This window comes from Polyodon spathula, chromosome 6, assembly GCF_017654505.1.
Source record: "Polyodon spathula isolate WHYD16114869_AA chromosome 6, ASM1765450v1, whole genome shotgun sequence".
In the NCBI taxonomy this organism is placed as follows: domain Eukaryota; kingdom Metazoa; phylum Chordata; class Actinopteri; order Acipenseriformes; family Polyodontidae; genus Polyodon; species Polyodon spathula.
Window position 1 is genome coordinate 47,251,941 of NC_054539.1, and position 12,829 is coordinate 47,264,769.

General features: G+C 38.4%; 1 protein-coding gene across 5 annotated transcripts in view; it reads right to left on the minus strand.

Annotated features, from left to right (window-relative positions):
* Window positions 1–12,588, minus strand: part of LOC121317245 (centrosomal protein of 68 kDa-like) — a 22,697-nt gene extending 10,109 nt beyond the window's left edge. For all 5 annotated transcript variants that reach the window (XM_041252957.1, XM_041252956.1, XM_041252959.1 and 2 more), the window contains exons 1-5: window positions 12,442–12,588; window positions 3,291–3,704; window positions 969–2,459; window positions 483–605; window positions 179–275 (exon numbers count right to left, since the gene is read on the minus strand). In XM_041252957.1, coding sequence (XP_041108891.1) covers window positions 179–275; window positions 483–605; window positions 969–2,459; window positions 3,291–3,677 — 2,098 coding nt within the window. In that variant the 5' untranslated portion in view covers window positions 3,678–3,704; window positions 12,442–12,588. The remainder of the gene's footprint in view (window positions 1–178; window positions 276–482; window positions 606–968; window positions 2,460–3,290; window positions 3,705–12,441) is intronic.
* Window positions 12,589–12,829: the final 241 nt, after the last annotated feature.

Below are 12,829 nucleotides of genomic sequence, written 5' to 3' on the forward strand. Positions count from 1 at the left end.
AAAAAATATATTGGGACCCTAGATTTCACATTGATTGAACTTTCAATGATTGATATGCAGATTATGTGCAGATTAATAATTAGGGTAACAGAAACATGACAGATAAAGGGGCGACTCAGACACATAGCTAGAATATTTGGATTTCACCCTATTTTTTTATTTTTTAAAATCGAGTTACCTGGGGAGGTGGAGCTCATGCAGCAAAGAAGAATTTCTCCTGCTTTTAAAACTGCTCTAGCCAGAGGCTGGTGTTCATCTACTTCCCTCTGGAACTTCTGCAAATTGACAGTAGAACACATGCAATGTGTCATTTTGTAAAGCACTTGTGTGGGACAGTATAAGGAAATAATCTGTGTGTACTTTTTTAAATAACATTATAAATGTGCAACAGCTAGGATTTTTTTCTTTTCAGATCAGTTTAAAATTCATTCCTTCTTTAGGAAGAAAGCTGACATTTCATTAAACTTGTCAGATATATTTACCTTGTAGACATCAAGGGAAGTCTTGACACTGTCAATGTCCGGTGCTGGAGGATTCCAGTTGTCCATTTTCTCAGCTACTTTGTATAGCCATTGAATTAGCTCCTCCAGTTTATAGCAAAACGTCTGTGTATAACAGAAATGTGTCACTTACCAGTTTACCAAATCCATTTACACAATTCATGCCACTATGACAACCAGTAAATAAATAAATTAGTAACATACGTACCGCACCAAATCTGTAACTACAAAGTGCTTTCAGTATCAAGAAAAATATCAGGTTTTAAATATGAGTGAAAGTATAATTTTTTACACACTGTACAAATATGCGTAGATAGACAGACAGATATAGAATGATGCAGACATGTAAAACAATAGTGTGAATGGACGGCTCTACTATATCTCTGTTGCTGGGATTATGCATCCCTAGTGGGGGAATAATTGTGATACATAATGTGCAATAAATTGAGGTTACGATTAAGGCTATACCTGAATGTGTTGCATAAGCGATTCCTTTGTTTCGCCACCGATTTGGTCAACTTGTGTCTTCTTTTCAAATTCAGAATGAGATAATCCTCCAAGCTGCTCCATAAAATAAGAGACCTTTTTCAGCTTGCTTTTTGTAAATTTACCCTCCGCACTTAAGTCACTCTCGAGGTCATAGTCTTCCTTGATGGTTTGAGTTCCAAATGGGGCATCAGAATCTGCAATTCCCTCACTGGCCATGGGCTCATTTTGATTATACAGGGACTTGGGTGAAGCAGTATCTTTTTCCAGAACAGATTGTGTTTCGCAGCGCACATTCCCAGGCTTGCTTATCTGCACTGTTATCGTATTTAATTGTTGTGATAATACCTCCAACTCATTTAGCCTTAAAGGCAGAGAAAGGTATTCTTCATCACTGTCCCATGCTTTGTGTAATGGAAGGATCTCTGTAGTGGGGATAAAATAAGTCTTGGATTCAGAAGATGAAAAGACCCCATATTTACGGTGCCACGTTCTCTGTTCAGCAAGTTTTTTGCTTTGCGATTCAAACCAGGCCGAACTGTTGGAGTTTTCGAAAGAAAGGTCGACATGGTCGAGTGAAGAATATGGGCTGATGGACCTTCTTGAAGAACCTGCATGCTGCTGGTGTGCAGAACCCAATTTCAAAGGACAGGGTTCCTTATGCTCTGGATCTGAGGGTCCTAAACCTTTGCCCGAGAAAGCTCTTTCAATAGATGAACTGTCGTTTCTCAAAACCGCAGTGTCGCATTCAAGGCATGGTGTACTGATTGACCTCAGAGTGCTGTTGGTTGAGTAACAGAAGCTATTAAGCTCTATACCAGAATCCTGCAGCAATGAGTCAGAAACTAAAGGATCCCCATATGATTTGCCCCTGGAACTAGAATGATTTGGTCTTAAGGGATAGGTGTAATCAAGCAAGACCCTGTATTCCTCATTAGGATCCCAATGAGGAGACTTTCGATTGGGAGATGGAGGTAAGGAGCTAGGGATTGCACATGCCCAGTAATCAGCCTGATAAGGAGATTTTTCCCTGCTGTGCTTGGAATCCAGCAGCTCATCAAGGCTATGATGTAAAGACCTACCAGAATGATTGGATGTATTTGGAGACTTCCAAACCTGAGATGTGCTTTTTTTTGACAGTCGTGAATAAGGAATAGTTACTTCTATTGAAGACAGTCGGGGAGCAGACAGCCCTCTGGGACTCATCTTCACCATAGTGTTGTAGTCCGCTAGAGGTGGACTAGAGAAGTAACATCTACTAGATCTAGGGATCCCACTATCAAATCTTAAACTTGTTTGGCTGTATGAGGTATGCCACTCTCTAGAGCACAATGCTGCATGTGAGGGTGCTGGTTCATACAAGCCTTTTTGAGGTGAACCAGAATCAGTGTTATCATTCATTTGCACTGACTTTGACTGATATTCACAACTTGGAGTTGGTAGTGTGGTACTTTTGTCCTCTATCTGTAAATCCTTAGAAAAAAAAAGAAAGAAACACATGTAGTTTGGTAAGGTCTATGTCTATTTTTTTTTTTTTTTTTCAAATTGTGTATATATGCATGCACTACATTTATATTCAAGAAAAATACATCTGTAGGGCCATGTTAAAAGAAGTTTACCAAAAAAATAAACCGAATTCAAATCATTAAACATGATCAACCTATAGTTTAACATTACATAAAAAAAACAAATTGCAGTACATAAAATTGGCATATAAGTTTTATTTTTAATGTACTTGAACGAGTCTACTTAAAAACAAATTTTAAAAGACAGGGCTCCGAGTAAAGGCGCTCCATGTGGAGTGCAGGATGCACCCTATAGCCTGGAGATCGCTGGTTCAAGTACAGGTTACGCAATATTGGCCGAGCGCCGCTTGGGTGGGGAGGGTTCAGGTCGGCAGGATAATCTTCGGTTCACCGAACACCAGCGACTCCTGTGGCTGATAGGGCACCTGTGGGTCTGCAGTAGAAGCCACTCAGATCCGTGTTGTCCTCCGGCACTACGGATCAGGTGGCTTCACTTTAGACCTGCAGCGCGAAAAAAAGACAGCTTGGCAGGACACATTTCAGAAGACACGTGTCTGCCGCCGTTTCCCCAAGTCGGCGTGGGAGTTGCAGCGGTGAACCAGGATAAAAATAATAATTGGGAAGTCCAAATCAGGGAGAAAACCAGGGTAAAAACTACTGCCAACAACTAACTAAAAAAAAAAAAAAAAAAAAAGACAATATTTTTTAATTCCAAGCCATTTTCTAAACTTTTTTTTCAAATGTTGGCAATACATTTTAGAACATATCTTTATCTCACCCTTTCGGAGTTCTTTTGAAACAACTCTCTCCTTACATGGGAAGATGGCTTCTTGTGATCAGTGGAAATGTTGTACAGCGGCTTTCTCATTACATACTTGGCTTTCCCTGAAGAATATCTGGAAGATGGTTTGACTGCAACCGTCTTCCTCTGACTGTGTGACCCTCCAGCACTCGGTACCGAATATGACTCAGGCTCTTGTGCTGAAAGTGCCCCTCTGGATCTGTGTGCAGGAGACTTTGATTCATCAGTCGTCATGAGCTGATGCACACCATGAACAAGCTCTGGAATATCCTTCTCTAGTTCAGAGTAATTCCATCTTCCACAGGTCTTTGTTCCCACCTGAAATGGCAGCTCAGAAAACATTACTTCGACTTCCAAAGCCATGGATCCAGTGCTCAGTGCCAGCGATCACTAAAAAGAGAAAAAAGGGTTTGTTAATTTAAATGAATTGTATTTAGGAAACAAGAGATAACAATCTTCCCCTGTAATGATTGAGCGTTAATGTGTTTTCCTGTCCATCTTGTTTGCATGAGAACATTGCAATGGTATGGCTAGAGTATGCAAATATAATAACAAACAAGTTGGTTTTTTTGTTTTTGTAGGTTGAGTAATAATTAAATAACATTTTTAATGACATGACATTATATATATATATATATATATATATATATATATATATATATATATATATATATATATATATATATATATATCGTTTTACAGTTAGGTGTTTTTCATGATTGTTTTTCAGTGAATTTTAACTAGGAAGAAGCCTTAGCCACTCAGCATTTTAAGCCAAACTTGAACATACTAAATAAATACATCAGTGAGATACACCTGGTGTTGCCATACAACACAGAATGAGAAAACAATGCCTTAATAAACAATTCAATATGCAATAAACTTTTTTTTTTTTTTTAATTCGAAGACAATTTCTAACCTTTTCGCAATAATAGGTTAACAGAAGTGAAGAACTGCAACCAGCAAAAACAGCTGGTACAAATGGTCTACAACAGGATTTGGGGACAGGATATTGTTATTCAGTACAGCAGATTTTTACAGAAGATCTAGCTCAAAAGGGGAAATGTAGCTGCATCTACATCTGAAACAACTCTGATCTCTGAGAAACCAACTTCTCTATGCCTTAAGCAACACTTTCCATAGTAACCACATCCCAACAATAGAGCTAATAGTACACCTAATCTTATACCAGTAAATAAGCACCACTGAAAAAAACTACAATAATTACTGTTATATTACTGAATAGAGTGCACAAGTATTTTGGCAGAAATGTAAAGTGGTTTTATAGCACGCAAATCATAAAAAAAAAATAATAATAATATTGTTTTTGGTGATTTTTACCAAAAAGATCTGAAAGTGTATGACAAAATGGGGAGATAAGGGTTTTTTTTTTTTATCCTGACAACCTTTCCAGCCCCTATTATAAAGGGCTAGATACTGATTTTGGGTTAAAACCATGCCCAAATCACAGCAATATGGCAGGAAGAATAAATCTGAAGTCCCTTGATATGAGATGGTGGAACTCATTGCAGCTCACAAGAATGGGGATACTAATATGTAAACTGACAAACTGGCAAAGTGTTTGTTACTATCCTTCTCGATCCATACCCCATCGTCTCAAACCTTGCACCATAATAATTTAATAACGCACAAAAATTAATCAATGATGCCACTAGAAGCTCACCCACATGTTACTTATAAAGATAACTTTTGAACAGCTGTAGTTTGCTTTCTTTTGGCATTGGTGCTCACTGGGATTAATTATTGTATTAACCAAGCAAGCTTAGACTTGCCCATGTTTAAAAGTTTTCCCTTAAAGAACGTTCTTATTTGACTCCCATAAAGTGCTTAACACAAATCAAGAAGCCCATTCAAGCTTCCTACTAAACTATTAATCAAACACTGCAGGAGTGTAGAGCTAAAGAATGTTAAGAATTTGTTCTGTTCTTCAAATTGAACTGTGATCATACTGAGCACAGTAATTAAAGACATAGCCTATTATAATTTCAATTAAAATATATCTTGAGATAGCAAGGCTTCCAAGTAACTAAGTGGAATATATGTGAAGTTTAGGAGTAAAGTTTCAAGTATCAAACACCCCTCCAGAGATGGGTAATCGGGATATGCACATTTCAGTATTACAAGAGCCAATCAAATTGCAGCAAAGTCACCAAAAAGCTTCTACATTCAAGAGTACAGCAACTGTTTGGGGCTCATCAGTGAAGTGTAACTGTACTCCAACTAGTGAAAAGTACATTAACGTAGTTTCCACTAGAGTCCTGCAGGGTACCCGCGGGGCCCGTCAGTGACTGGCGGGTTCGGGTCGGAATGTGAGCTTTTTCACAGTTTGAGGTTCGGGTGCGGGTCAATAAAAAATTATTTTGGGTCTGAATTTAAATCACCAAAACGTTTTCTGTCCTTTCAGCGTACTTGTTTCTAACCCTTTCCCAAAAAACATATTAGAAGGTAAATGTACCAGTATTTTGTGCACTAAAGGAGGAGGCAATTAGGGAGGATTAGTCAGCTGATTAAGCAGTGGTGTTCATTTGTTTGATATGTCGCAAGATCTTTTTATCACGTCTGCTTGGTGATATTAAAAAAGTCTGTGAATGAGGTGAAACAAAAGATAGCAAAGGGTTTATATCATGTAGTGGATAACAAATAGTTTGAGGTAAATCAGAAGTGTGGGATTATTTTGGAATCATAGGGAATTAAAATAATGAACTTGTGACTGGATTTGTTGCTTGTAAAACCAGTCATTAAGTTTTTGTGAACAATGACCACAAAACTGGTACATCATCTCTGCAAAAGCACAGGTGTAGCTCCCTTTCAACTGGTGGCATGAAAGTAAGACAGGTATTTTATAGTAAAGTAAGTAGAGATATTTAACATATAACCAGACCACTAAGCTACTATACTGTATAGCCTATTGTGTAATCTCAATCTGTGGAGAATGGTAGAGATATCTGTGTGTGAATGTGAGAGCGTGAGAGAGTCAGTTGACAGAGGCAGTAGGTAAAGGACAAACACTTCCGGGTTTGGGTCGGGTCGCGGGTAAGAAGACGATGTTGCAGCGGGTTGCGAGTCCGGGTCGGAAGCGGGTCATAAAACTTTCTACCACCATTCAGGACTGCAGAGAGAACTTCGTTGCACACCTTGTGGTTTAAATGAGTGTACATGGATCAGAAATGTTTTGAATGTTCTCTGACCAAGTTCTCTCTGCAGTCCTGGGCATTAGATGATTAATCGATTAAAACTTTTAATAAAGGTAACAATATTATAGCAGCTGTCCTGCAAAGTAATAACAATTTTTTTTTTTTTTTTTTTTTTAAAGCCCAATGGGAATTTGGTCTTTTTAAAAGCATTTTTATTATTATTTTTATTTTAGTAACAACCATTATTTCGGGCCACTGTCAATCACATACTAGTACCTCAAAGCACAGGACAGCTGAGCTGCGTTTCCAACATCGGTTGTTTAATCTACCATTATAGCTACATACTTGGCTTCCTTCCTGAACTACCAAAGAGATTAAGCAGTTAGGAATCTTGTTACAGGTACCCAAGAATACTATGGCTATTGGCAAGTGACTGCTTAACATGCTGTCGTAGTCAGAAATCAGAGAAAGTAATTCCACATGATTATCTCTATCTGAAGAACCGGTGCGTTCATCATGCCCTCTGAATGCCAGTTCTTGCTTGCCAATGTAAACAACAGAATCAATCAAGCGTATCATTACGCTTCTGCTCATAGAGTTTAACATCTATTCGGGTTTGTCCAAATGTCTTGAGTGTAACAGTGTGTGACAGAAATACAATGATTCTTGGCTGTAAGTCACCCTCTTGACCCACCCTCACCAAAATCCAGCTTTGGTTGATGCGGCGATCCCCAAAATCAAGACTCAGGTGAGGTCACTACTGGGATTACTTTATCCCCAAGTATGCCACTGTGGTTGACCCTTTAGCTGACCTCACCAAAAAGAGTGCTCCAAATTTAATTAAGTGGTCAGCTGAGTGTCAGGGAGCATTTGATACTATTAAGCATAAACTGTACCAGGCCCCCACCCTTACCACCACCTGATTTCACCAAGAGATTCATCCTCCACACCGATGTGTCGGACGTGGGTTTGGGTGTGGTCTTGTTCCAAAAGGTAGAAGGAGTAGAACAACCAACACTGTATCTCAGCAAAAAGATGCTACCTCAGGAGTGCAACTACTCCGTAGTCAAAAAGAAGTGTATGGCCATTAAATGGGCTACTCACTCTTTACGATATTACCTGCTGGGGCATTCATTTGATCTTGTCACAGACCACGCCCCACTCAAGTGGTTAAGCACAATGAAGGATCACAATGCCCGGATAACTCAGTGGTATCTGGCATTGCAACCCTTCATGTATCACATGGTGCACCTTGCGGGGAAAGGCAATCAAAATGCAGATTATTTTTCCCGAGAGGGGGGAGTAATGGGAAAGATAGATTCTCCTCAGTGTTCCTTCGGCTCCACTCTGAGCAGTGATATATGTGAAAAAAATACAATGATTCTTGGTTGTAAATCACCCTACTGACCTGTGAGGGCGCTAAGCAGCGAGAACAGGGTTCCTTGGACGAGCAGAGGGCGAGACTGTTGCAATAATGCATTGACTCGGAAGGAAAATGACATGGAAGCCGCAGATTAGAGAGGCGGCTGCACCCGTTTATCAAGTTTTGTAAATAAACTGAGAAGGACTCGGAGAGACCCCTTTCCAGAAGTAACAAAAATGTCCTGTCCTGTCCATTATCAGACAGCTAACACAGTTCCAGAGCTGTCCCCAATGGCCAGCACTAAGCCGGAATGGCACTTCACCAATAGTCACTAAATAACCTGTATCGCCCACTATGAGCACTACTGCATGCACCCAGGACTGGTGACCGTGTATGTATTATTGTGGGTCTGTGTGACAATGTACCCGCCCCTGTGTATATTATCTGTTATATGTTGCATGTGGTGTGTTAAATGTTCGTGTATAGACATTGGTACACGGGATATAAACGGGTCTGTGTAACACGAGTGTTTAAAATGCATATTTGTATTTAGGCACGAGGATTGCACAGCACTTCACGTGCAAGTAAAAAGTAATAATATGTGAGCACGGGGAACTGCACTTTATTAATTCACGTGCAGTTGTACCAAGACTCCAATTGAATGATTGATTAGCAATCGAGTCTTGGTACAGCTGCATAAAAGCCACTCGGGGTTGGGTGTTCAGTGACTGAAGAACAGGAGAGAGGAGGAGAAATTTAATAACAATTGCTATTGCGTGCTGGTGGGACCAGCACGATACTTGTGTCCTGCCTTTTGTCTGTGTGAACCTTTTATTTACAATAAACCGGCACAAGCAAGCGTCCCCATCATTTCACTTCATTGTGTTTTGTCTCGGTGTATTCCCTTCCTGGTTCTGACATCACCCACTCCAGCAGTCTTTGTGACAGTCAGATATTGTGTTTATTAGTTGGGACTGCAATCCTGTTATTGTTTACCCCGTGCAGTACACACTGTTGTTTATTGCCGTGGGGATTACTGTTTAGGTCACCAGACCTGAAATATAAAATAAAGTTCACTGTTCCAAACAGGATTACAAGGCTCTGTCTGTTTAATTACCGCACTGCATCACTCCTGCACCTGTTCCCACTCAGCCACTTTGTCACAACTGGTTACTTTTTTAAATGTATCCATTTTCTAATAGCAATAGAACCCTCATCATCTGGAAAGGCCCTTCTCGTTATGTTAGATACACTCTCCTTCGGCTCGGAACATTTAACAACACAAGACGGGCCTTACCAGATGATAAAGCCCTCTTCTTCAGGTTCTATTGCTTAAGTATTTGGGCTTGCGAAATTCCTGTTATACACATTTTTGCAGGGTTTTTTTTGTTGTTTTTTAGATATTTGCCAATAAACATATTGCCTCTCAACAAAGCCAGTGACAGTGATTGTATTACAATATGCAATAAGGACTACACCCATATTGATAGTTTTTTCTTAAGAAAAAAAATAAATCACTATAACCTGTAAAATGAGGGCTAACTAGTTACCCTATACCCTTGTGCCTCACTCTTGATTAACTGTAAAGCAGAACCCTAAACTCTGTTTTTAAACTGGGCTTATGATGTAACACCAGTCACGATAGCTGTTATTTCTATATGTAGAAGTCTACTCATGTTACAGCAGTTTGCAGTTTGGAACTATAACAATCAAAAGATTATGTTTTACAGCTTTGAACCACTTCCTTCACAAACAATGTTTTGGCCTTTTTTTGGCATAACAATTAGCATAATAATTTTGTTTAGTTTAACTAAACAATCTGAATATGTAGGCTTTATGGTTCCATAAAAATAAATGGAAACATACAGGGTAAGTAATAGTAACAATATTTACATCTGTGAAAAAGGCATTTGTATTATTGCCACATAATGCCCAAATTACCTTCAGACAAAACAGCAAGGCAAGTTTGTAGTATACCATATGTTGACACCTAGCAACAACTCTTGTTCCTTTTGAACGACTGTAACACAGATGTTAACGAGGCAATCTGATCGTACTACCATTTCAACAATTTATGTAGGCCCACACCCCACTTTGTTTGTTTGTTCCTTAAATATTCTCTAATTATATATCATTCCGCATGGAAGGAAAACGAATTGCTTCCGCAAAATAAGGTTACCTTAGGAACAGTTCAGAACTATCTGAGTTTGCACTTCAGTAAATAATAATAATTTAGTCACCTATACAAGGGCTTACAGAGATAGAACATTTTATTGACTAATAAGTCCAACTGACTTTCATGTTTGCCAGACTAATTCATTGTAATTCACGTACAAGCTCTTGTGTTTTTATGCTGTACACAGGGCACTTACTATTTGCATGTCAAACAGTTTTCATGGAATGCTATTTCCTAGGCCTGTTAGAGTTACTGGTGGAAGCTGATCCAACTACCTGGTTTTATAGCCATGCTGATAAAGGTGCACATTCCTTATGTCAACTGGATAAGGTGTAAATGGTGTCACTGGTAGAGTGTGAAATTAAAACAATGATAAAAGCAAGTCTCTTGTTTACATGCCATTCTGTATTACAATGTATGCCATTGAGCTTCACGCATACTCTCTACCAATACATTAGCTGCAAACCAGGTGACATGCAAGCTTGTTTTTTTTTTTTTTTTAATTATTTTTGATATTCATGTGCTTTTTTGCAAGCAGTCTTTCGTAAAATTTCTAGTTCTACATTACTGCATGAGCATTGACTGTTTTAGTGTCTCTGTGACAGGTTTGCTTTTAAACAAATGCCATTTATCTTTCCTGGTTGATTGTGTCATACTAAAAAGCAAAAAGGGCAAAATCAATTGTGGAAAAAGCAGATTAATCTGGAAATGTTTGTACTTGCTAAGTACAATTTTTCAACAAGGGCAAGGGCATACCTTTCTACACTATCATATACAGTATGTTTAACAAAATCTGGTTTCTATGTGAATAACATGTTTTCAACAATGCACAGTAACTAGTCTCCAATCTGTAACTGCAGCATTGTGCTAGCTGGAGAGATGTATGCAACAATTCAACGTAAATGCTGATCTTTAATTAAATTACTGTTCTTACAAGCTTATAGGCCATGTTTATCTATTCTTACCTCCTTATGGGAGTTATCATGAAACTGTTCAAATAGTATTTTAAACTAAATTACTGCCCCCTAATCCTACAGGAGGCTTATTTTGTCACTCAAGAACATGTGGAATATTAGGAGTATTGTATCAGAGACCAAAGTGCAAGAATTATTTCTTAATAAACTCCAGGAACGTAGAGGAATTCCAAGCATGGATTAATCTTAAGCATGGTCTAACAAATCCAGTACTAACTGAAACTCAGCCTCAGTTTTTTCAACTTCTAATTTTAGATGCTGTGTATTCTATTCTATGTGAGTGAATCTGCTTTAGCTTCAATTGTCTGTTCTCTTGAAGTCACAAGTTTGCAAGTGTGTGCATCTAGGTGTTCTTGGAATTCCTCTAGCTGAAAGTTGACTAGGAAATGCTGTACTTTTCTCCACAGATCATTTGTAAAGCCTTCTTACTTATTACTTTACATTCAGTATAGTGAAAAACACAGCCCAACGCCTTCCACACCCAATGTTATTTGTTACAGAAATGGAAATGTCATTTTCTGTCAGGTAAATGAAGACGCCCTAGTTGACCATGTTAAATTTGTACAACCAATTTTATAATTCTTAAAGTTATTTTCACATTCTTTTACTTTGCACTTATAGGCTTTATGATGGATAACCATGTTACCCTTATAGTTTACCACGGTCAATTTGCACGATCATTTTGTTGTTTTGCCATGGTTCTACTGTGGATGTGCTTTACCATAGTTTACCCAGGTTTACCATGTTTTACAAAATGCTTTACTATACCTCTCTGTGCTTTACAATGTTTACCGATGTGTTATCCACATTTCACTATGCCTTCTTACACTTTGCCATGATTTTACTATGGTAAATGTATAAGCGTAAGCTGTACTTACCTGTGATGTAATACTTACCTGTGCATTACCAGACTTTTACCATCATTGATATTCTGCAGTTAAGTTGTATAAGGGATACATTATTTCTTAAATGCACTCTTTGTCGTATGATAAACAACATGTATGTGTACTTCAGGCGTTTAAAAAACTGACATGCTACCTCATTAATGCAATTGTAATACAACCTGAACAGGTTTCCTGGGCAACACTGAGGTATATAATCAACAACTAAAGACAAAGCAGAATAACCAAACAACCCCCCACTCCCTGCACTTACTTACACACAGAATGGAAGAAGATACCAAAACGTTTTGGAATCGGTAATTTACTTGAAAAAAAAAAGTAGTCTGAACACTCTACAAATTAACACATTCTGGTTTGGTTAAAACGAAGCGAATTATAACATACGCAATATTTAAAATAAGAATTGTTTTAGGATTTAAAATGCACATGCTGTTTACAGGAAATGACATCTTGTGTGTTGTTTCTTTTCCGTTATCATCGCTTCAACGTAACGTTTAATTTCGTTTCCATCCTCCCCTCTTTATTCTTTGATAAACAGTTTACAGTCTGGTACTTACATTTTTAAACAGCAGATTGCGTTGAAGTTCACGTATTACAGTAGTAGTGATTTACGCTGTAAATGTTTTCTCCAAAGGATGGGCATTTGACTCCCAAATTGTTAAACTCTTACAAAACACCAGGCTGACTGCCATTCTTTCGGTGAAATTGTCTACAAAATCTAAAAGGCGGAGCGAGGGAAGTAGCTGTTAGCCAATCAACCAGTGTTTCCTCCGAGACCCTTTTAAGTTTCTAGGCGATGAAGGTTTGTAGACAGCAGGCTGGATTCCACGTGATATTAAGAGTGCTTGCCTGGAATATAAATATACCGATAAGCACATCAACGAGAACGAGTGACTATAAAATAGTACATTTCCGTGGTTACACAGGGTAAATCATTAACAGCAT